This window comes from Lepidochelys olivacea (assembly GCF_965140295.1).
Source record: "Lepidochelys olivacea isolate rLepOli2 genome assembly, chromosome: 19".
NCBI classification, from domain to species: Eukaryota; Metazoa; Chordata; order Testudines; family Cheloniidae; genus Lepidochelys; species Lepidochelys olivacea.
The window spans coordinates 14,578,473-14,600,735 of record NC_140429.1 but is presented as its reverse complement, the minus strand read 5'-3'; the positions used below and the strand labels follow the sequence as shown (position 1 = coordinate 14,600,735).

Sequence of the window (22,263 nt, the reverse complement as noted above, 5' to 3'; positions counted from 1 at the left end):
GAAAGTGTCCAGCGGAGGGCAACAAAAATTATTAGGGGGCTAGAGCACATGACTTATGAGGAGAGGCTGAGGGAACTGGCATTATTTAGTCTGCAGAAGAGAAGAATGAGGGGGATTTGATAGCTGCTTTTAACTACCTGAAAGGGGGTTCCAAAGAGGAGGGATCTGGGCTGTTCTCAGTGGTATCAGATGACAGAACAAGGAGTAATGGTCTCAAGTTGCAGAGGGGGAGGTTTAGGTTGGATATTAGGAAAAACTTTTTCACTCGGAGGGTGGTGAAGCACTGGAACGGGTTACCTAGGGAGGTGGTGGAATCTCCTTCCTTTGAGGTTTTTAAGGTCAGGCTTGACAAAGCCCTGGCTGGGAGATTTAGTTGGTGTTGGTCCTGCTTTGAGCAGGGGGTGGGACTAGATGACCTCCTGAGGTCCCTTCCAACCCTGATATTCTATGATTTTATATTGCCTGGTTTTCTCAGGAAGGTCAAGCAAATGTTTGCTGCCTCATGAGACATGAGGAATCTGCTCCTCCTCTCCAGTCCTGCCATTAGAGGCACTTACTGAGCTCAACAGGAGCTGTGCACGTAAAGCAGAGCCTAGATACTGGAGACAAGTGTAGGAGAGAGGTCTGAGATTCAAATGATTCTGTTCCCTACCTCTGCAGACTGCAAACATGAAACAAAACCTCTCCAAAGCTCAATCTCTCCCCACTCTTTATAGATGACACCAGCACATCAACCTCCAGGAGATTCATGAGTTGGGAACAAAAGATGAGGGGCAGTTCGGCTGTTGTGTGCCAAAACAAATCACATCAGTACACAGTGGGTCAGATTCTTGGCTGGTTAAAATCGGTGTAGCTGCGCTGACATCAGTGGAGCTTACTCCAGTTCACACCAGCCGAGCTGGGGGTCTGGGGCTGCCCTAACATGTAATTAAAAGCCCACCCACTCCTAACCCCCCCGGCCTTTTAGAAAATCCTTTCGCAGTGGAGTTTTCTAGTCATCTGTTGATGGCTCAGCGAACAGGTTTTTAATTGACTAGTTTCAGACCATTTCAGAAAACCACAGACATCTCCAGCTATTCCAGCAGATGCTACCTGAATGAAAATGCTATTTTCAAGTGGAGATTTTTTTTTATTAAGATTCTTCCCAGGCAGCCAGACTAGCCAATATGAAGCACAATGTCTTATCTGATTGCACTTCTGACATGACTTCATCATATCTTTTAATATTAGCAGAGCAGGGAGTGGGGCCTAAGGGCTGTGTAGAAGTCTGACTAGCAGGACTGGCATAGCACTAGGGGCATTCCAGCAGAAGGCTTAGTGCCCCTGGCAAATAGAACTCGGCTTGAATTTACTACATGTTTAGCTAGATGGGTATGCAACATATCATGGATTTTCACCACAAAGCTTTCCTCCTCGTGTGCTGGAGACAATAGACAGAAGGGTATGTGAATGTGACTCAACTCCTCTGAGATGGGGCAGTATAATGCCAGTGTGTGTGTGTGTTACACCAGTAAAATCCAGACTTCAATGGAGCTATGCCAGTCTGCACCAGGTGAAGATCTGGCCCATAGTGGCATGAATAACTCTTAAGTTGTGCATGGCTAGGGCTGGTGCCCAGTGAGTATCTGATTTCTTTGCTGGGGGATGTGATAGTAGCAACTGAATTCAACATGGCCACTTGCTCAACAAGTCATTGTGCTTGAGAGGAGTCGAAACACCCTGGGGTTGAACTTCAGCTGGTACAAATCAAGATTAACTTCAATGGAGTCAATAGAGGTACTCTGGTGCTAGTGAGAGGAGACGTGGGCCCTACGAGGTGGGTAGTGTCACAAATAGATTTCCGCGATGTGTGCCATACGAAGGGGAATCCTGAAACTTTTGCCTGTTGTAATAGGGGGTCACTGCATGTAAGAGGTTGAGAATGGCTGGCATCATCACCACCATGTGGCATGTAGGGGCCCATTATGCTAGGTGCCGTACAAACAAAGAACCAAAAGATGGTTCCTGGCCCAAAGAGTTTACAATCGTAGACAAGAGACAACAGATGGGTACAGAGAGGGGACTACAAGGACCTAAGATATAAATGTATTTTATCACATCCCTGTGAGGCATCTCACAGCTTGACTGATCTCACTGTTAGGAAGTTACATTTGCTTCTCAGATTAAATTTACCTTTGAGGGGGCTCTCACTCGCCATGGCAATGACAGGTGAATCTCTGCTACTCCTGACTGACAGCATAATGCCACTCTGCTCCCTGAAATTGACAAAGACATGTCACCTAGAGCTTCACAATCCGGGTGCTGTGATATTCCCTTCACTTTCCTCTGGTGCATATTGACACTGAGGGCTGGATGCAGAAGCAGCCGTGGCTATTCAAATAAGGGACAAGTTCCAAGGGAGAGAGTATTGATGGGGATCATGGTTACAAATGGAAATATTGTAGATCTAAAAAGGCCATTTGGTCCATTTAAGCTCATCAGTTTCAATTCACTGTTTCCCTCCAGGAAAGCATCTCAAGGCCCCCTGGGCCAACCCAGTATCTTTTTGCCTCAATTGCCTTGCCTATTGGCCCATTGCAAGCATTTATTGTCCTTCCATTCAAACATCGTGGTTCCTGTATATCTGGTGCCATCTGTTCGCCTTCTAACTTGACATTAATGCCCAATAGCTCTGTCCTCTACGCTCTCTTCCAAAACAGAACATACCATGCAGGAAAGCGAAGAGAAGAAGGGGTCATTGGCGAGAGAAGAGAGGGTCATGACTAGGGCCCTACCAAATTCACAGTCCATTTTGATCAATTTCATGGCCAGAGGGTTTTAAAATTGGTCAATTTCACATTTTCAGCTGTTTACATCTAAAATTTCACAGTGTTGTAACCCTGGGGGTCTCAACCCAAAAGGTACCTGGAAGTGGACCTATCTCCCCTCTTCTCCCCCCTGCCCCCAGAGCTGCCATGCAAGGGAAGGACAAGTCCTGTCTCTCCTCAACCCAGCAGGGACTTGCAGCTAGGAGCCCCCTGGCTGGGGCACTCCCAGAAGCAACAGGGAGATCAGATTTCATGGGGAAGGGCTTATTTCATGGTCTATGACATGTTTTTCACAGCCATGAAATTGGTAGGGCCATAGTCATGGGTTCTATTCCACTGTATGCCACTAACTTCCTGGGTGACCTGTAGCAAGTTACTTAACCACTCTGTGACTTGGGTTTCCCATGTGCAAAGTGAGCCAGATGGCCCGGTGGTGAGGGCACTAGCTTACAATGTAGAAGACGTGGGTGCAGTTCCCTGCTTTGTCATAGATTTCCTGTGTGACATTGAGCCAGTCACTTAGCCTCTCTGAGCCTCAGTTACCCATCTGTGAAATGGAGCACAGGAGGCTAAATATATTAAAGATGGGCAGTGCTTTGCGATCTACAGATGAAAAGTGCTAGATGTTATACTTATCTATCCCTGGGGCAGGGAGAGGCGATCATTATCAAGTGCTTTGAGATCCTCAGATGAAGAAAGCTTTAGAGATGCAAAGTGTTGTTGGTATTATTAAAATTATTGCCTATTGTTCAAGCAATGCTATACAGGCTTTTCTGGAGATGACGGGTGTACAGGAGAGGAGGAAAACAGAGGGCCAGAATTGCAGAGCATCCCCTTCCAGAGCCGTATATTTCCTCCCCAGCCATGTACACTAATAGATACCTGGGTCTGATGAAGACTTAAATATGTTGTATCATAAAGCTAACTAGCTTCCCCTCCACCACCCACAGGGAAAAGCGCAGAGGAGCTATCAGAAACAAATCTGCAGGCATGGTGTGGGATGGGAGGCAGGTGGGGATTTTTAACGTACTTTAAAAATCAATTGTCGGTGTCATTTCTTATGACTATTAGTTCTTTATTAGCATGAGATCAGGCATGGGCAGTTCAACACCCCCTCAACACCCGGGAAGAATTAGTAGGGGAAGCAAAAGCGGATGGGACCCTGGGAGGCAGTGACCATGAGATGGTCGAGTTCAGGATCCTGACACAGAGAAGAAAGGAGAGCAGCAGAATACGGACCCTGGACTTCAGAAAAGCAGATTTTGAAAACCTCAGGGAACTGATGAGCAAGATCCCCTGGAAGAATAACGTGAGGGGGAAAGGAGTTCAGGAGAGCTGGCTGTATTGTAAAGAATCCTTATTGAGGTTACAGGGACAAACCATCCCAATGTGTGGAAAGAATAGTAAATATGGCAGGCGACCAGCTTGGCTTAACAGTGAAATCCCTGCTGATCTTAAACACAAAAAAGAAGCTTACAAGAAGTGGAAGATTGGACAAATTACCAGGGAAGAGTATAAAAATATTGCTCGGGCATGCAGGAGTGAAATCAGGAAGGCCAAATCACACTTGGAGTTGCAGCTAGCAGGAGATGTTAAGAGTAACAAGAAGGGTTTCTTCAGGTATGTTAGCAACAAGAAGAAAGTCAAGGGAAGTGTGGGCCCCTTACTGAATGAGGGAGGCAACCTAGTGACAGAGGATGTGGAAAAAGCTAATGTACTCAATGCTTTTTTTGCCTCCATCTTCATGAACAAGGTTAGCTCCCAGACGGCTGCACTGGGTAGCACAGCATGGGGAGGAGGTGACCAGCCTTCTGTGGAGAAAGAAGTGGTTTGGGACTATTTAGAAAAGCTGGACGAGCACAAGTCCATGGGGCCGGATGCGCTGCATCCGAGGGTGCTAAAGGAGTTGGCGGATGTGATTGCAGAGCCATTGGCCATTATCTTTGAAAACTCATGGTGATCAGGGGAAGTCCCGGACAACTGGAAAAAGGCTAATGTAGTGCCAATCTTTAAAAACGGGAAGGAGGAGGATCTGGGGAACTACAGGCGAGTCAGCCTCACCTCAGTCCCTGGAAAAATCATGGAGCAGGTCTTCAAGGAATCAATTCTGAAGCACTTAGAGGAGAGGAAAGTGATCAGGAACCATCAGCCTGGGTTCACCAAGGGCAAGTCATGCCTGACTAATCTAATTGCCTTCTATGATGAGATAACTGGCTCTGTGGATGAGGGGAAAGCAGTGGATGTGTTATTCCTTGACTTTAGCAAAGCTTTTGACATGGTCTCCCACAGTATTCTTGCCAGCAAGTTAAAGAAGCATGGGCTGGATGAATGGACTATAAGGTGGATAGAAAGCTGGCTAGATTGTTGGGCTCAACGGGTAGTGATCAATGGCTCCATGTCTAGCTGGGAGCCAGTATCTAGCGGAGCGCCCCAAGGGTTGGTCCTCGGGCCGGTTTTGTTCAATATCTTCATTAATGATCTGAAGGATCGCATGGATTGCACCCTCAGCAAGTTTGCAGATGATACTAAACTGGGAGGAGAGGTAGATACGCTGGAGGTCAGGGATAGGATACAGAGGAACCTAGACAAATTAGAGGATTGGGCCAAAAGAAATCTGATGAGGTTCAACAAGGACAAGTGCAGAGTCCTGCACTTAGGACAGAAGAATCCCATGCACTGCTACAGACTAGGGACCGAATGGCTTGGCAGCAGTTCTGCAGAAAAGGACCTAGGGGTTACAGTGTACGAGAAGCTGGATATGAGTCAACAGTTGCCAAGAAGGCCAATGGCATTTTGGGATGTAAATGTAGGGCCATTGCCAGCAGATCAAGGGACGTGATCATTCCCCTCTATTCGACGTTGGTGAGGCCTCATCTGGAGTACTGTGTCCAGTTTTGGGCCCCACATTACAAGAAGGATGTGGAAAAATTGGAAAGAGTCCAGCGGAGGGCAACAAAAATGATTAGGGAACTGGAACACATGACTTATGAGGAGAGGCTGAGGGAACTGGGATTGTTTAGTCTGCGGAAGAGAAGAATGAGGGAGGATTTGATAGCTGCTTTCAACTACCTGAAAGGGGGTTCCGAAGAGGATGGATCTAGACTTTTCTCAGTGGTAGCAGATAACAGAACGAGGAGTAATGGTCTCAAGTTGCAGTGGCAGAGGTTTAGGTTGGATATTAGGAAAAACTTTTTCACTAGGAGGGTGGTGAAGCACTAGAATGGGTTACCTAGGGAGGTGGTGGAATCTCCTTCCTTTGAGGTTTTTAAGATCAGGCTTGACAAAGCCCTGGGTGGGATGATTTAGTTGAGGATTGGTCCTGCTTTGAGCAGGGGGTTGGACTAGATGACCTCCTGAGGTCCCTTCCAATCCTGATATTCTATGATTCAGCCCATTGCCAGATTGCCAACAATGAGAATTACATGACATGCATTCACCGCAATTGCCGTGCTCCTGGCACGCCTTCCCCTCAATTCAGTCCAATGCTATCTGGGCATGGTGGTGTAGAGCCATGTCCCATTACGGCTGACAGCACCTTGGCTTCCCCAAATGGCTCCTGGGGCTTGCTCTGTATTATTTCTCCCTGCGGCTGGTGCTGTGCTGCTGGATGGGTTGAAGAGACTGGGTAACCAACCGGGACTGTGAGCCTGGTGCTCGTTTCACTGCCTAGTGGAGCTACAAGTGGCAATTTAAGTCTGACAAGGAACTGAGCCGCACAGCTATTGCTCTTTGGCATCCATGCTCTGAGCACCCGGGGGTCTGCAAATCAGAGCAGGGGCCTATAAACACGATGCAGACAACTACACTTAGAATGCTGCCTGGGTTTTAGGATTAAATGCAGCTAACTCCCTGCAACTTTAGCAAGAGTCGGAGCTGAATGAAGTGCTGAAGTGACCATGTTTGGGCCTTCTAAACATTCCGGTAAGGTCATGAGCAATATTTGATATAGCCGGGGGAGAGAAACCAAAGAGCTTGTGTCAGATCTCCTGTGGAATCCACCTGAAAAACCTCTGGTGTGTCTGGGTGAGAGAGCACATTTGCTTTGATTCTGTTGCTCTAGGGGCCTAGACTGTAGAGATTTCACAGGTTCAGGGCCTGCTCTTGTCAGTTGCTAGGCACCGTCAGCACCCCAGCAAGGCGCAGACCTTAAAGGGCTACAGTTTGTCCTACTGCAGATTAAGTCAGTTGCCTGAAGGAAGAGTAAGGCCTATAATTTTGGGCTGTACATACAGCTAGAGTGAAATCTTGCCCTGAGATACACGCACACCGCTCCTGCTGAAATCAGTGGGATCCGCACTCTCCAAGAGCACTCCTGGAAGGATGTTCAAGCTATTCTGACCTGTCTGGTAGGCTCCTTCCCGCTTCTTTGGGGTGGTCAGCACACCTGGTGGTGCTAGAAGGGACTGCAATTGTTGCTGGTCCCTTTGTGGGGGGATGTAAGGAGGGGGAAGCTCCCCCTACTTTCTCCCTATTGTCCACCTACCCCATGGCCAAGCACCATCTGTCCCCTAACCAGATGAGACTCCTTGCTTCTGGGTTGTGAGCATTATAGCTCCATATTTCCAGGATAGATGGAGCATGCCAGAAATGTTCTATGCACCAGCTGCCTGTGGCACTGAAAGAAGAAGGCAGCCAATATTTTACCTTTCCTGCCCAGGTTCATCTCCACAGTTTCACTCAGTTGGTACATCTACACAGACCATGCAATCATCTGGTCCAACAGACTTGAGCTCACACCATGGCACTAAATGTAGCCGTGTAGATGATGCGGCTTGGGTTCTGAAGCCTGGGGAGAGGGATGGACTTCAGCCTGAGCTGGAGCTTAAAACGCTGTCTACATAGATATTTTCAGCACAGTAACATGAGCTCAAGTCTGTCGACCCAGGCTGGGAGGCTCGATTCCGTCGGCTGTGTAGACATATAGAATGAGACCCTAGTGTGGAGGCTCTGAGTGACACTGAGGGCCAGACCTGTCTCTGAGCAACCCCCACAGGTCTATGCCCTGCAAGCCTTTTCCTTGCAAATAAGTGTGTGCAGATACATGTGCTCATGCTTCTCTCTTCCTCAATGGCTAGAGTGACCAGATCCTGAATCTGCTGGGATTGTTCCAGTTTGCTGGGTCAGTCCTGTTCTCATGGCTGGGCAGTGAGGGGTTTGATCCAAATGTCATAGACCTGGCCAGCCCCATCTCCTCACTCACAGCTCCCTACACTCTCCCATAGCTCCCATCTCCCTCCACCAGTCCATCAACTAGTGATAAGTGCTCAGCCCTTTCCTTGCCTCCTGTGACTTGCACAAGGCCCCACTCCTGCCTAGCATGCCTCCTGGCACCCAGGTCAGGGAATCCCGCTCTCGCTGTGTCAAGTGGTCCCTTGCTGGTAACTTGGCCCTCCGGCCAGGTCACCCTTTCCAGGGTTATGGAGTCCAATTGTCTGAATGTCGTCTCCAGCTGGTGTTCAGCCCCAGCTCAGGCCTTTATGCCACTAAGCCAGGGACTGGCAGAATAACCCGAGCCTGCCCCATACCGAGTTCCAGCCCAGGGACCCTATAACCAGCAATCCAGGTCCTCAGTCCTCATCTTTCCCTGAGCTCCTTCCTACACTTTAGCCTTCTCTACATTTTCTTTCCAGCTTCTGGGTTTACCATGGGAGCCTACCCTACTCCCATGGTGCCGTCACTCCCTCCTAGCCTTGTGTCAGACCCTTTACTCCAGGGCAGGATCCCAGTGCTTCCCCTCCCACTTGGCTTTCTCTGAGTGACCACCCTCCTCCCGAGGAGTAGCTGTAGGCTCCTGTCTTTGCAGTCCTCTTTCTGCTTTCAGTGTCCTGGCTTTATCTGTATCCCAACCCTTCCCCTGCTGGCCTTCACTCTCACAGGTGATGCCAGGTAACCTAACTGGCCTCTCGTTAACCCTGTCAGGGCTGGGGGTGGGATAGAGATGGGATACCCCATCACATCATCCAGTTCATCCTCCTCCCACCAAGCGCTCACAACCTCCTGAGTCCCACAACTCCTAGGACAAGCTCCCTGACCCCTAACCAAACTGCCCGACAGCTGACAGCACCCTCCAGTTGGACCCTCATCCACAATGCAAAGGAGCTTTAGGTTGGGATTTCATAAGGCACCTAAGGGAGTTAGGTGTCCAAACGCCATTGAATTTGGATGGCAGATATGTGCCTAACTCCCTTTGGCCTGGCTGGAATGGCTTACATTCCATCATCCTGCTGTTAGGCTGAAAGATGGTTTTAACTGGGTTTCTAACCACCAATAAAACTGCCCTCTGCCACCCTGCAATTACAAGAGGTAGTTGGCTGCAGGCCTGAATTTAAAGCGTCACACTTGGCATTTCTTGACTTTAGCAAAGCTTTTGACACGGTCTCCCACAGTATTCTTGTCAGCAAGTTAAGGAAGTATGGGCTGGATGAATGCACTACAAGGTGGGTAGAAAGCTGGCTAGATTGTCGGGCTCAACGGGTAGTGATCAATGGCTCCATATCTAGTTGGCAGCCGGTATCAAGTGGAGTGCCCCAAGGGTCGGTCCTGGGACCGGTTTTGTTCAATATCTTCATAAATGATCTGGAGGATGGTGTGGATTGCACTCTCAGCAAATTTGCGGATGATACTAAACTGGGAGGAGTGGTAGATACGCTGGAGGGGAGGGATAGGATACAGAAGGACCTAGACAAATTGGAGGATTGGGCCAAAAGAAATCTGATGAGGTTCAATAAGGGTAAGTGCAGGGTCCTGCACTTAGGACAGAAGAACCCAATGCACAGCTACAGACTAGGGACCGAATGGCTAGGCAGCAGTTCTGCGGAAAAGGACCTAGGGGTGACAGTGGACGAGAAGCTCAATATGAGTCAGCAGTGTGCCCTTGTTGCCAAGAAGGCCAATGGCATTTTGGGATGTATAAGTAGGGGCATAGCCAGCAGATCGAGGGACGTGATCGTTCCCCTCTATTCGACATTGGTGAGGCCTCATCTGGAGTACTGTGTCCAGTTTTGGGCCCCACACTTCAAGAAGGATGTGGATAAATTGGAAAGAGTCCAGCGAAGGGCAACAAAAATGATTAGGGGACTGGAACACATGAGTTATGAGGAGAGGTTGAGGGAGCTGGGATTGTTTAGCCTGCAGAAGAGAAGAATGAGGGGGGATTTGATAGCTGCTTTCAACTACCTGAAAGGGGGTTCCAAAGAGGATGGCTCTAGACTGTTCTCAATTGTAGCAGATGACAGAACGAGGAGTAATGGTCTCAAGTTGCAGTGGGGGAGGTTTAGATTGGATATTAGGAAAAACTTTTTCACTAAGAGGGTGGTGAAACACTGGAATGCGTTACCTAGGGAGGTGGTAGAATCTCCTTCCTTAGAGGTTTTTAAGGTCAGGCTTGACAAAGCCCTGGCTGGGATGATTTAACTGGGAATTGGTCCTGCTTTGAGCAGGGGGTTGGACTAGATGACCTTCTGGGGTCCCTTCCAACCCTGATATTCTATGATTCTATGATTCTATGATTTGGGCTCCATATTGGTTCGTCCTACTTTAACCCCCTTTTGAACTCCATTTTTAAGGACATAGCGGCAGGCCTCGAATTTTGCTTCCTTCTTTATTTGCAAACTGATATTTCCCTGAGTGATCTTAAGAACGGATGACCCAGAATTCAGAGCCTAACCTGGGCATACCTAACATTTTCAGACACAGTCAGATTTTTTAGGGGAAGAGTCCGCTGTCTCTGAAACTGGCTGAAATTCAGGCAAACTCCATCATCACCTCTAGTGCAGATATCCCAGGTGGGGCTGATATCATGGATTGCAGGCTCTGTCCAATAGGCGAGGTTTGCAACGGAATCTAAGAAATTTAGGTGCTCAAGTCCCTCCGAATTTCAATGGAGTATCTCTCTCTCTCACCCTCTCTATTTCAGGGTATTATACTGCCACTCACTAGCATAGCACATTCCATGTAAAATCAATAGCAAAGTCCTTAGTGGAATTCATGGAGCATCTGGCACTTTTCCCTTTTTGGGGTAAAGACTCTGCTAAGGGTGGGATCTGTGGGGGCGGAGGGTGGCATTGGTTGATTTGTTTCAGGGTAATTGTTTTGGTTGGTTCGTTGGGTGGGCGTATTGCGTTGAAGGGGTGTCAATGGTGGGGTTTATGAGCAGCAGGCAGGGACAGGTGTTAGGGGGTGTCAAGGTTACTTCCCCACTCTGAACTCTAGGGTACAGATGTGGGGACCTGCATGAAAGACCCCCTAAGCTTATTCTTACCAGCTTAGGTTAAAACTTCCCCAAGGTACAAACTCTTACTTTTTGTCCTTGGACCTTATGCTGCCACCACCAAGCGTGTTAAACAAAGAACAGGGAAAGAGCCCACTTAGAGACGTCTTCCCCCCAAAATATCCCCCCAAGCCCTACACCCGCTTTCCTGGGGAAGGCTTGATAAAAATCCTCACCAATTTGCATAGGTGAACACAGACCCAAACCCTTGGATCTTAAGAACAATGAAAAAGCAATCAGGTTCTTAAAAGAAGAATTTTAATTAAAGAAAAAGTAAAAGAATCACCTCTGTAATCAAGATGGTGAATACCTTACAGGTAATCAGATTACTCCTTTTTACACAACTGTACCCCGATTACACTCCCATCTTGGACAACTGGGCACAACCAGGGGCAGCCAAGTTAAGTTCCAATAGAAAGCCCTTACATTCCTTCAGTGATTTTGATTACATTACCCAATAGTCAAATAATTTTGATAAGATTATCTCTCCGCCTGCTGCCTGCAGCAATCCCTTATAGACCATTTCTGTGGGAAAAGGGCCCATTTTCCCTCAGAATAACTGTAAAGTCTTCTGGGGACAGAAGCATAGTTGTGGTAGTAGCCACTCTACCTGATCCCCTTGGATAATTTAATTACCAAGCTTCCATCCAATGTGACTGCACAGAGTTGCACATACAGTTACATTTATATAACTGGGTTTTATCATTAAACAAAAACTTCCTTCTTGTAACACCACAACTGTTACTCTTTTAACATCTTCACAACAGTTACCTTTTACCATTTCCACAACTCCCAAATGTTTACTTTCCTGCAAACCCTGTATTATCAATTCCTGCAAAAGGTATTTGTAACTTTTCACTCACTTCTTTAAATCACTTACTCCTACAGTTAGTTCTTTAAGGTAGTGCAATTTGTCTGTAACTTAGCCACCAAGTACAATTATTGCCACACAGATGCCTTAACCTGTGCTGTCTTCACCCTGAGACTGTTCAAAGAAGCAGTAAAACATTTGTCTCCATGTATGCCCATGGATCTTTTACTCCAAAAATTCCAGTGGAATACAGCAGACCTCCGTCATACTTTGTCCAAAATAAACAAAACCTTTTCACATAAGTATCCAAAATACCCTCCATTAAAACTTCAGAAAAACAAAAGTGTGGAAAGGTGGGGGGAGAGGAGGGGAAAGAGGTGGAAAGAAGCCAATTAAGCCTGTCAGGTCAGTTTAAAGTATAGGCTACCAGCAGCAAATTAAGTAAACCGAGAAAAAGAAGGAAAAGAAGAAAAGGATATAGTTAGCTCTGAGCCAAGAGTAGGCTCCCTGGGTTGAAACAGTTGGGAACCCTCATCCCCAGGTTCTCATTCTGGCTCTGGGAGAAGAGTGGGGGTTGCTACCTGCTCCTGCAAACCCTGCCATTTTGCACTTTGAAACTTCTTTCTGTCCACTCCCCCAGGACCAAGTCCCAGCTCCAGTCTCTAAAGGTCATCTGTTAACTCTGCTTTTGACTTTAAACCCTGTTGTGCCAAATCATCTTTAACCACCCCTAACTAATTTACAACCCTTCGGCAGCCCTTGCTGAAGCAGCACCTAACTTGAAAGATTCCCGGCAGCTTCCCATAATGCTGCCCTTACTTCAAACCTCTCACAAGCACGCTGAAGTGCCTCCTTTCCCTGTAAGGCATTCAGTCCCCATGGGTAGGGACCTTCTTCCACTACCCATATACCAAAGGAGGGTAGGCTCCTCAGCCACCCCCCATCCCTCTGGGTCCCCTAACACTGCCTCCATTTCCTTTTTAATCTCATCCCAGGTTGACCCCTGCACCTGGTATGGGCCCTGGTTCTTCCTTAACCATTTATCAAAAAAATCCTTTACCCTGGCTTGCCAGAACCCGCAACTACCATCACGAGAGTTCGCTATACCCCCTCCAAGCAGCTGCACGGACTGTTGGGGAGCAGGACTTACAGGCTGCCACTCACCTATCCAATGCGATGCATCCGAGTCACAGCACCAAGATGTTAGGGGGCTTATTCCTTCACCCACTTACTTCCCTGGTCCTTCTCACATGAACAGAGAGGAACAATACCTGAAGTCCAAAGGTGCAAACAATTCCGTGTTTATTGGGGTGAACTTCCAGCAAGCATGATTCCAGTTTCCTTCCTTAGTGTCCCCCTTCCCAGCTCTGACACCACAGAGCCTTACCTGTGTCCCTGTTCCCATTCCCCCCCTGTTGCGGGCACCCAGTGCTGAGAGGCTGAACAACAGCTTAAGTTGGTTCGGTACCCGGTGTGCTACATCCAATAATCACAACGGGGTGGAGAAGCAGAAAAGTTTATTTGAAGCTTCAAAAAGGTACAGGGAGATTTGAATGTCAAATCCTGTACACAGAGCAGGAAGTTACACAGGCTTTTATACATCCTTTTTCCCAGCATACTTATCCAATAGCAAGCTGCCCTAAGTATCCATATAGCCAGCCAATCCAGTTCCCAGCTAGTTCCCTGATTCTCTGTATCATTTGTTAAACTATACATAAAGCTGCTTTATTCAGCATTGTTCTTCCATATCTCCCCTGTGTGGCCTTGCTTAGTTTCAGGCAGTCTGACTCCGCAGCATATTGTTGCAGATTCTCAGCATAACTGCTGTGTGTGCCTCCAGGCGGGGGGGCCAAGGACACTTGGGCATAGTACGCAGAGCTGCTACGAGTGCCTCCAGGCGGGAAGGGGGGCCAAGGACACCTGGGCCTAGTGCGAGCGGGCTTCATCGACACTCGTGGTCTTCCATCCCCTCGAGTTACCTAGTGGCCATGCCTCAGTGTCCCCAACACCCCCCTTAGCTAAACATGATTCCAATTTCCCCACCCCCATTCCCTGTTCCCATTCCCCACCCCCCCCCCCCTTACTTCCTGATTGACTGCAGACTATATAGTAAAACTTGAGTTCTGCTTAGCTATACCTTAACCAATCATTGTACTGAAATTTAACTAACCAATCCTAACATATTGTAACATGATTATTTAACCAATTATATCCCACTACCTTAATTAGTTTACACCCAGCAAAATTAATTATACAGCAGACAGGAACAATCACAGAACCAGACAGAGATTATACAGACAAACAATAGCAAAGTGGGAACTATAATGACAAAACAATACAGAAGTGAGGATTTCACATCCCAGCTATTGATAAGTGAGTTCTTGCCAGACAGGATGCTATCAAACTAAGTTTCCTTTTACATTTTCTAGGCACTTCCCTTTCTCTGGAGGCGATAGGCATTATCAGGACAGGATTGTATTCCTAACAGCCCAATAGCACCTTATTTCAATGGGACTAGTTTGGAATGTGAGGAGGTGACCGGTCGCTTCCCAGCTTATGGCTGCCTCTGCTGCTTAGCCAAAGGCCTTAGCCTAAGCACAGGGCCTCAGACTGTCACAGTAAGAGAAGGCCCTTACACCGGCAGACAGTGATTTTGATTCTTTCTTTTATACCTCTATAACTAGCTAAGTGATAAGAATACACCTAAATTCTTAGAATATAGGCCTTTACAGACAGGCCTGAATATCTATATCCTAACACCAGGGTTGTGAAGTGCCATTGTTACAGCACAAAGGCCTTTCCAAGAAGAGGGTTTTGCAGCATTTCCTAGAGATGCTCAGGCTCTGGATTCACCTGATCTCCTTTGGAAGTTTGTACCACAGCTGGATCCCCTTGACTGAGAATGTTTGGTCTCAGCTCCCACATGCTGTGGCCTCAGCTTTGTGATCTGCGTTGTCCCAGAAAAGTGCATTTATCTCAGTGGTTTATGATTTGGGCATCTAACTCCCTCAGGCTCCTTTGAAAATCCCATCCTTAGTCTTTTTCTGACACTCAGTTTGGGGTTTATTTCAAAGCACATTCCAAAGTGCATTTTAAAAAACACGCCAATAAAAATAAGAGATGCATGACTTTGCCTCACTGCACATAGTAAAGCAAAAGTTTATTTAATACGGTACGTTGTCTTGTGTCACAGTCTGTCAATTGATTCATTTTCCTAGAAAAACTCTATTTATTTCATCTTCTAAAACTCTCCAAGGCCAGAGGCTATTTTACCAGAAAAGTGGAACTAATGAAAGTATAATAAATGGAATGGGCAGAACTTCAGGTCCATTCCTGATGGAAAGTGTCCTTCGTGTTTCTCCTGGAGGGCTGAGAGGCAAAGGTTATGGCCCACAGTGCTTTTTCTGGGCGACTGCCCCACTCAGGAAAAAAAATCAAAGAAAAATACATTGACCTGCCTCCCAATTTTGGGTTCAGTTCTGTTGGCCAATCTTGTCCCTGATCCATCAAAGCCTGAAAGCACTTGCTTGACTTTAACCATGTCACCTTGCAGAATCAAGACCGGTGTGGCAGGGGCACCAGAATAGGGGGTGCCAGAGGGCCATGGTCCCATCACTTTTCACCGGCTGTAAGGGCAAGCGATGGGGGGGGGGGGGGATGGAACAGGAGTGTGGGGGGGCAGGGTCTTGGGGGGAAGAGGTGGGGTGGGGGCAGGGCCTGAGGGAAGGAGCAGTGCAAGGGTGGGCCTCCAGCACAAGGAGCAGTGCAAGGGCGGGATCTTGGGGCGAATGCGTGGTGCGAGGGTGGGGGCTTGGGGAGAAGGAATGATGCAGGGGCTCAGGGGAAGGGGCAGTGCAGGAGATGGGGGCATGGTTCAGGCATCGGTGCGCCTCCACACACACACTTTTAGGGAGCTTTTGGCACTCCTTGGGCCACTCAGAGGTGGGCATTCAACAGAGCAATGGACCCACGGTGAGACAGCTGCATCAGGGTTCCAGAGAGTGTGGTGGGCAGTACTTCAGGGCCTCCAATTCAAAGGAATAGCAGCAGTTCAGTGGCAGATCTAGGGCAGTACAGCAGTGACTGATTGTTGTCAGGAATGAAAAGGCAGTAACGCAAGGACAGACCTCTTTTCCCCTTTGATTTTCAGGCCTGCATGTTCAAATGCGTCTTGAGATGCTACAAGTACATTAAAGGCAGCAAGAGGGAGGAGGTGAAAGTCATGCCAGAGTTTTCTGAGAAGGTGAGAAGTTCCGAATGCCAGCTCCTGGTGTCCATCACTAAAAGGCAGGGTCTGGATGGAGATGGGGCACAGCAGCAGGCAGAATTGAAGCTTCCATTAACCACCATTAGAGCTCTGATTCACCCCCACGTTACTCCAGTTTTAATGTGGTGTAAAACGATTTAAGTCAGTGGAGTTACACTGGGATGCATGAAAAACTGGAATATTGTAGTGCTGAATCAAGGCTTCTCCATTATAGAAGATACTGCATGTGAACCAATGCAGAGCTGTCTTGCTGAATCTACGGGCAGCCTGAATCAGTTGTTCTAAGGCCTTGCCCTAGCAAAGCACGTGCTGAACTTGGAGAATATAAGCAGTCTCGCTACGGTTAGGACTATGTGTTACCCAGTGCTGTTGATGATGCACAAGAGGGAAATAGACTCCTGCTTGTACTCAGTACTATGCACATGCTTAAACTCAAAGGTAAGTACTTTGCTGGATAGGCATCTAAGCGAGCTGTGATACTTCCCCATTCATTTCAATAGGGTGTTAATGCCAAAGTCTAACTGGAATATTTTCAAGTGTTTCACAGCTGACCATTTTAGCAGAAGCTGCTCTGGGATTCTGTGTGTAGCTGCTGAAAGGCCACTCCAAAAACATAAGGACACGCCATAAAAATAGGTCGATAGTCAAGATGGTTGAAAAGCAGTAACCTCCCTACCCCCCACAAAAAAAAACCCTCCCTCAAAAAAAATTGTGAAAAATTGAGTTGAAACATTTTTGTTGTTTTTGTGTCTCAAATTGGAAATTTCAACCAATTCTAATAACTGTCCAGCCAGGGGAGTGTGGAGTCCAGACACCGTGACTCTGACTCTTGTGGCTGGACTACATAGAGGCTTATGAATTTGCTACTGTTGTTGCACTAACAGAGCTGGGTCATCTAGCTCAGGCTGTAGCGCTTTCTGTCTTTTGGTTCAGAGGTTCTGGATTCAGCCCTTACCACATGCCTTCATTTTCCAGTCCTCTGTCCTTCATAAGCCTTGTCACTCCCGCCCCACTCCTTTGCCCTGGGGAAAGAAACACACACTAGGTAGGTTTCAGAGTAGCAGCTGTTTTAGTCTGTATCTGCAAAAAGAACAGGAGTACTTGTGGCACCTTAGAGACTAACCAATTTATTTGAGCATAAGCTTTTGTGAGCTACATCATTCGGTGAATGCATCCGATGAAGTGAGCTGTAGCTCACAAAAGCTTATGCTCAAATAAATTGGTTAGTCTCTAAGGTGCCACAAGTCCTCCTTTTTACACAGTAGGTAAAATCCAATCGAAACATTTTCCTGTTTCCAGAGCAAGTCTGGGACTCTAATGATTTCTTCCTCCCAGGTCATGCTGCCGTCATACGAGGAAGCCGTAGAACTGTCCTCCAAGGAGTCACCACCGCCCTACTCAGGAGTTTAAGCCCCAGCCACTGAGATGGGAAGACGTCTCTGCTGCTATGAATGCCTCTTAGCTCTTGTGCCTCAACTGGCAGATACTCAGCCTCACTGAATAATGCCTCTGTTACTGTGATAGCGTGCTTATATTGCACCAGACTCACTCTGGTTCAACGGACTTGGAGCTCATAAGAACCTCAGTTTCTGCTGTGAAAATAGAAGTGTCAGATCTGATTGTCCTCTAATGCTGGTTTCATCCCAGCACAGCTCGGTTTGCTTCCAAGGAGCTACTCCCGATTTACACCTCTCTAGCTGAGAAAAGAATTGGACCTGCAGAGTAGGAAATAGAACCGAAAAAAGCTTTTTGCTGAGAGAGCCCAATTCTGAAATTTAGCAGCTTTTAATGAAGTCCTATGGGAAAAGGATCAGCAAAAGGCAGGTGATTCTGAGTGAACCGCAGTGCAGTGCTCAGCCTGCCAGCCTATGCTACTGAGTTAGAGTGTGTGATCTGGCTGTTGGAAGCGCTGGGATCGTTACAATATTGCTCTGCCATTTTACACTTCCAAGTCTTTGTGGTTTTGCTTTTCTTGTGTGATTTGAAAAATGAGTTTAAATAAAAAGCTAATGGCTTCAATCCCTGGCTGTCTGGCTTCTGTAGAGTGCTATCCTTGCAATTGGAGGAACATAGCAAATGAGCAGCTTTCCTCTTAAAAGCAACTCTATTAAAAATGCCATTGTGGGATTTTAGGTTTATTTTAATTCACTGACTCCAGATCAGATGGGCATCATTTGCAAGTAAAAAGATTCTAACTGCTGGCCCTGCAAACTCCTAAACAATCTGAGAGTCTAGACAGATTTTTTCCTTCTTGCACATCATTTCCAGGGATAAAGATCTGGCCAGCCAAAGTGTGCTTTCGATACACTTTAGCAATCAATTAAAGTTGCACAGGGGAAACTGATCGGAATGTATTACCCAGTGCTGTTGACAATGCATGAAAGGGAAATAGACTCCTGCTCGTACTCCCAGAGCAGTGTTAGCTCTGCAGAGCTAAGGGGAGTTAAAATCAGTTAAAATTTTATTTTTCCCCTTAAGTTAGCAAAATATAGAGAGAAGATTCCCCAAGTAATAAGATTCCATTTATAGCTAATCATGTTTGCAAGTAGGACCACAAGCAAGCAATAAAGGAATAAAGTAGCTAGACCTGGGTGAACTTTTTCAGACATTTAGTTTATTTCTCTGACAAATGCAGTTTTGGTCAACCCAACACTATGTGCAAATTTGACACAAATAGTTTTGGCCATTCCCAAATCAGTCAGAAGAGAAGGAAGAAGTGGTTGTGGTGCTGGTGACACTGTTTTCTTCCCCTCCCATCCCCCATACAGTCTTTAGTCTGGGGGTTAGGAAGACCCAGGCTGGAATCCCCAATCCAAACACAAAATGGATTTCTTCAATTCACCGGGCAGTCCAGATTGCTTTGACCTGCACCTTTTACCCACCCGGAACTGCCACCACACTGAAAAATCAATTATTTGCCCAGCTGTACGAGTGACACTCCAAATCATGCTAATCTCATCTGTGCATTTCCATGGAGAACATAGAGTCAAAAAATTTCCAACTGACTCTGCAGCTGTGTGACTGTGGACATGAGTCACTTCAACTTTGCTTCCCTTCCCAGCTTTTGTCTTTCTTATCTATTGAGATTTCAAGCTCTTTGGGGCAGGGACTGTCTCTTGCTATGTGTTTGTACAGCACCTAGCACGAGGGAGTCCTGATCTTCGTTGGGAGCTCTAGGCGATATTTTAATACTATTACTAATAACATCATCAAGTCATCAGCTACAGACAATGGGGTTGCCCATATGTTGCTAAGGACCCATTTTGACCCACAGAACTCATCGCTGGTGAGGATGCATGAAATGGAACAAACCCAGCTTGACCCAAACATCCCAGGAGAACTTTGCAGGCTTGGCAGTCACAACAAAATCTTTTCACTTTTAAACTGATCACCTTTGATACATAAAACACTGAGAGACAATAAACATAGATCCCCATACACTGGCTGTTTAGATTAGAACAGCTCTTTAAAAGTGGGATTTTCAAAGCACCTTAGGAGAGCAAATCTCATTGAATTTAAATGAAAAATCCCAAATTTATGAACCAAATTCAACCTGCTGCACACGTGTCTGAGAGCAGAATTTAGTCCTAGAAATCAGCAGAGAGGAGGTTCTGGCTTTCCTAGCAATCTGCAGGTGTATTGCTGCTTGTTCATGCCCTCCCCTATAAACTAGATGCCAGTGTGGCTGAAAGCGTTCCTTCAGCAGATATCTATTTGAACTGGCAGTGAATGAATGATTGGCATCAGGCATGTGCTGTCTTCTGTATCTGGGATTTGGCCTGGTCTCCTGGATAGAAAAGGCTCATTAATGAATCAGTCTCCAACTACCAAAGACAAACAGGAAAGAGCTCAGAGGAAAGCAACAAACACGATATAATGCTTCAACATATCAGACTTAATATTCAGGGCAAGGTGAGAGAACAGAGCAGGTTCAGGCTAGCTGATAGAGCTTTATAACATTGGTTCTCAACCAGGGGTATGTGTACCCTGGGGCATACACAGAGGTCTTCCAGGGGATACATCAACTCATCTAGAGATTTGCCTAGTTTACAACAGGCTACATAAAAAGCCAGTACAAACTAAAATTTCATCCAGACAATGACTTGTTTATACTGCTCTATATACTATACCCTGAAATGTAAGTACAATATTTATAAAAACAATGAGGAGCCGGGGGCCCTAAAAGACTAACAGATTTATCTGGACATAAGCTTTTGTGGGTAAAAAACCCACTGCTTCAGATGCACCATGCATCTGCATCTGAAGTGGGTTTTTTACTCACAAAAGCTTATGCCCAAATAAATCTGTTAGTTTTTAGGTGCCACTGGACTCCTTGTTGTTTTTGTGGATACAGACTAACATGGCTACCCTCCTAATACTTGATACAATATTTATATTCCAATTGATTTATTTGATAATTATATAGTAAAATTGAGAAAGTCAGCGATTTTTCAGTTATAGTGTGCTTTGACACTTTTGTATTTTTATGTCTGATTTTATAAGCAAGTAATTTTTAAGTAAGATGAAACCTGCGGGTACTCAAGACAAATCAGACTCCTGAAAGGGGTGCTGTAGGCTGGACAGGTTGAGAGCCACTGCTCTATACAAATGTTGTGAAAGAGATTTATACCCATCATACCTAGGCTGGGAGATGGGTCTTTGTCCTGCTTCAGGAGGGGCTAGTCTGCAGAAAAGGCTACAGACAATATTTCAGCTGTGCATTGGGAGAGCAGGTGTTTAGCTCAAGCACTATTATTAGTGTGTATTATGTATACTGCAGTAGCCACTAGCAGTCCCAGGACCTCACTGTGCTGTGCAAACACAGCCCAAAAATACAGTCCTTGCCCCAAAGAGCTTACATCAGTGCAAACAGTCTAGTACTTAAACCCCACGGATAACTCCAGTAGGTTTGGTTTGCACCATTATTGGCTGTAGACAGCAAAACTAAACTGTCTGCCCATCTATCAGAGGGTTAAAAAATTAACCAGGTCTGCTAGGGAGTACACTATATGATGGACCTTCTGGGCCTCAAGTTTCCCCATCTGTGCAAGGGGATAACAACACTTTGTTCCTTTGCTGAAGTGGCTGCAGGTTAATGCCACTGTTGACGTGGAGTAAAATATCCAGCAGAGCCTAAAGGCCAGAGTGTCGAAGCTATTTAGGCTCCTAGTAATGCAGATCAGCACCTACTGTGATTGGCAAAAGCGTCTGAGTGGTGACGGAAAGGGGAGTTAGGCACCTAAGCTGCTTAAGGGCTTTTGACAATCCTACTAGACGCCTATCTACATGAGCAGGTGCCTAAATCTCTTTGACAGTCTGGCCACAAGTGGCTTAGACACCTAAGTGACTTAAGACCTTTTGACAATGTTACCCAGAGTGCTCAGTGCACCTCACCTGGAGACCCATAACTACCGTAACAACATGACCAGTTGTCCGGCCATGCCCCCAATGGAGGTTGTCACCTTTCCATGAAGCTTCTGGATGTCCCTTTCATTTCTTGCTGGGGAACAGCCTACTTGTTGGCTGTTACTGAATATAACATATAATTTATCCTGTAATAATCATCCTGCTATCGTCTACAGTATATGGGCTGCATCCTGAAGTCCATGCACACATTTTATTCTGGCCTTGCACAGGCATAAACTCCCATTGGCTGCAACTGGAGCTCTGACAAAGTAAAAGTGGAGTAAAGCTAGTAAGTTTTGGTCCTCTATGTTTTCACCAGTGCAATACTTATGAGGAAGAATGGGCTTATGGTTAAGCCCCTGGCCTGGGCCAGAAGCTAGAAATTGGAGTACAATTCCCAGCGCTAGTATAGACTGAGGTGAAACTATCTCCCTATGCATCATTCCAATCTGTCCAATGAAGATAATAATACTTCTATGGCCAGTTTAGATTGTAAGTGCTTTAGGCCAGGAATTGTCTCCTACCATATGTTTGTACAGCACCAAGCCCAATGGCACCCTGATCTGAGGTCGGGAATCTAGTGGTTAAAGTAAAACAAATAATAGAATTCCCCGTCTAAATGTATGTTCCCCTCAATGCCAGCTAATCTTACCCCTTTTGCGATTAGCAGGTCCTCTTGCACTCACACCCTGTGGCTAAAGCC

At 46.5% G+C, this 22,263-nt stretch overlaps 1 protein-coding gene across 1 annotated transcript in view; it reads left to right on the top strand.

Moving 5' to 3' along the window:
- The window catches only part of LAPTM5 (lysosomal protein transmembrane 5), a 43,246-nt gene extending 25,073 nt beyond the window's left edge, over positions 1-18,173 (top strand). Inside the window, exons 7-8 of the mRNA XM_084652256.1 lie at positions 16,038-16,130; positions 17,490-18,173. Of these exons, the coding sequence (XP_084508382.1) occupies positions 16,038-16,130; positions 17,490-17,564 (168 nt within the window). The 3' untranslated portion in view covers positions 17,565-18,173. The remainder of the gene's footprint in view (positions 1-16,037; positions 16,131-17,489) is intronic.
- Positions 18,174-22,263: the final 4,090 nt, after the last annotated feature.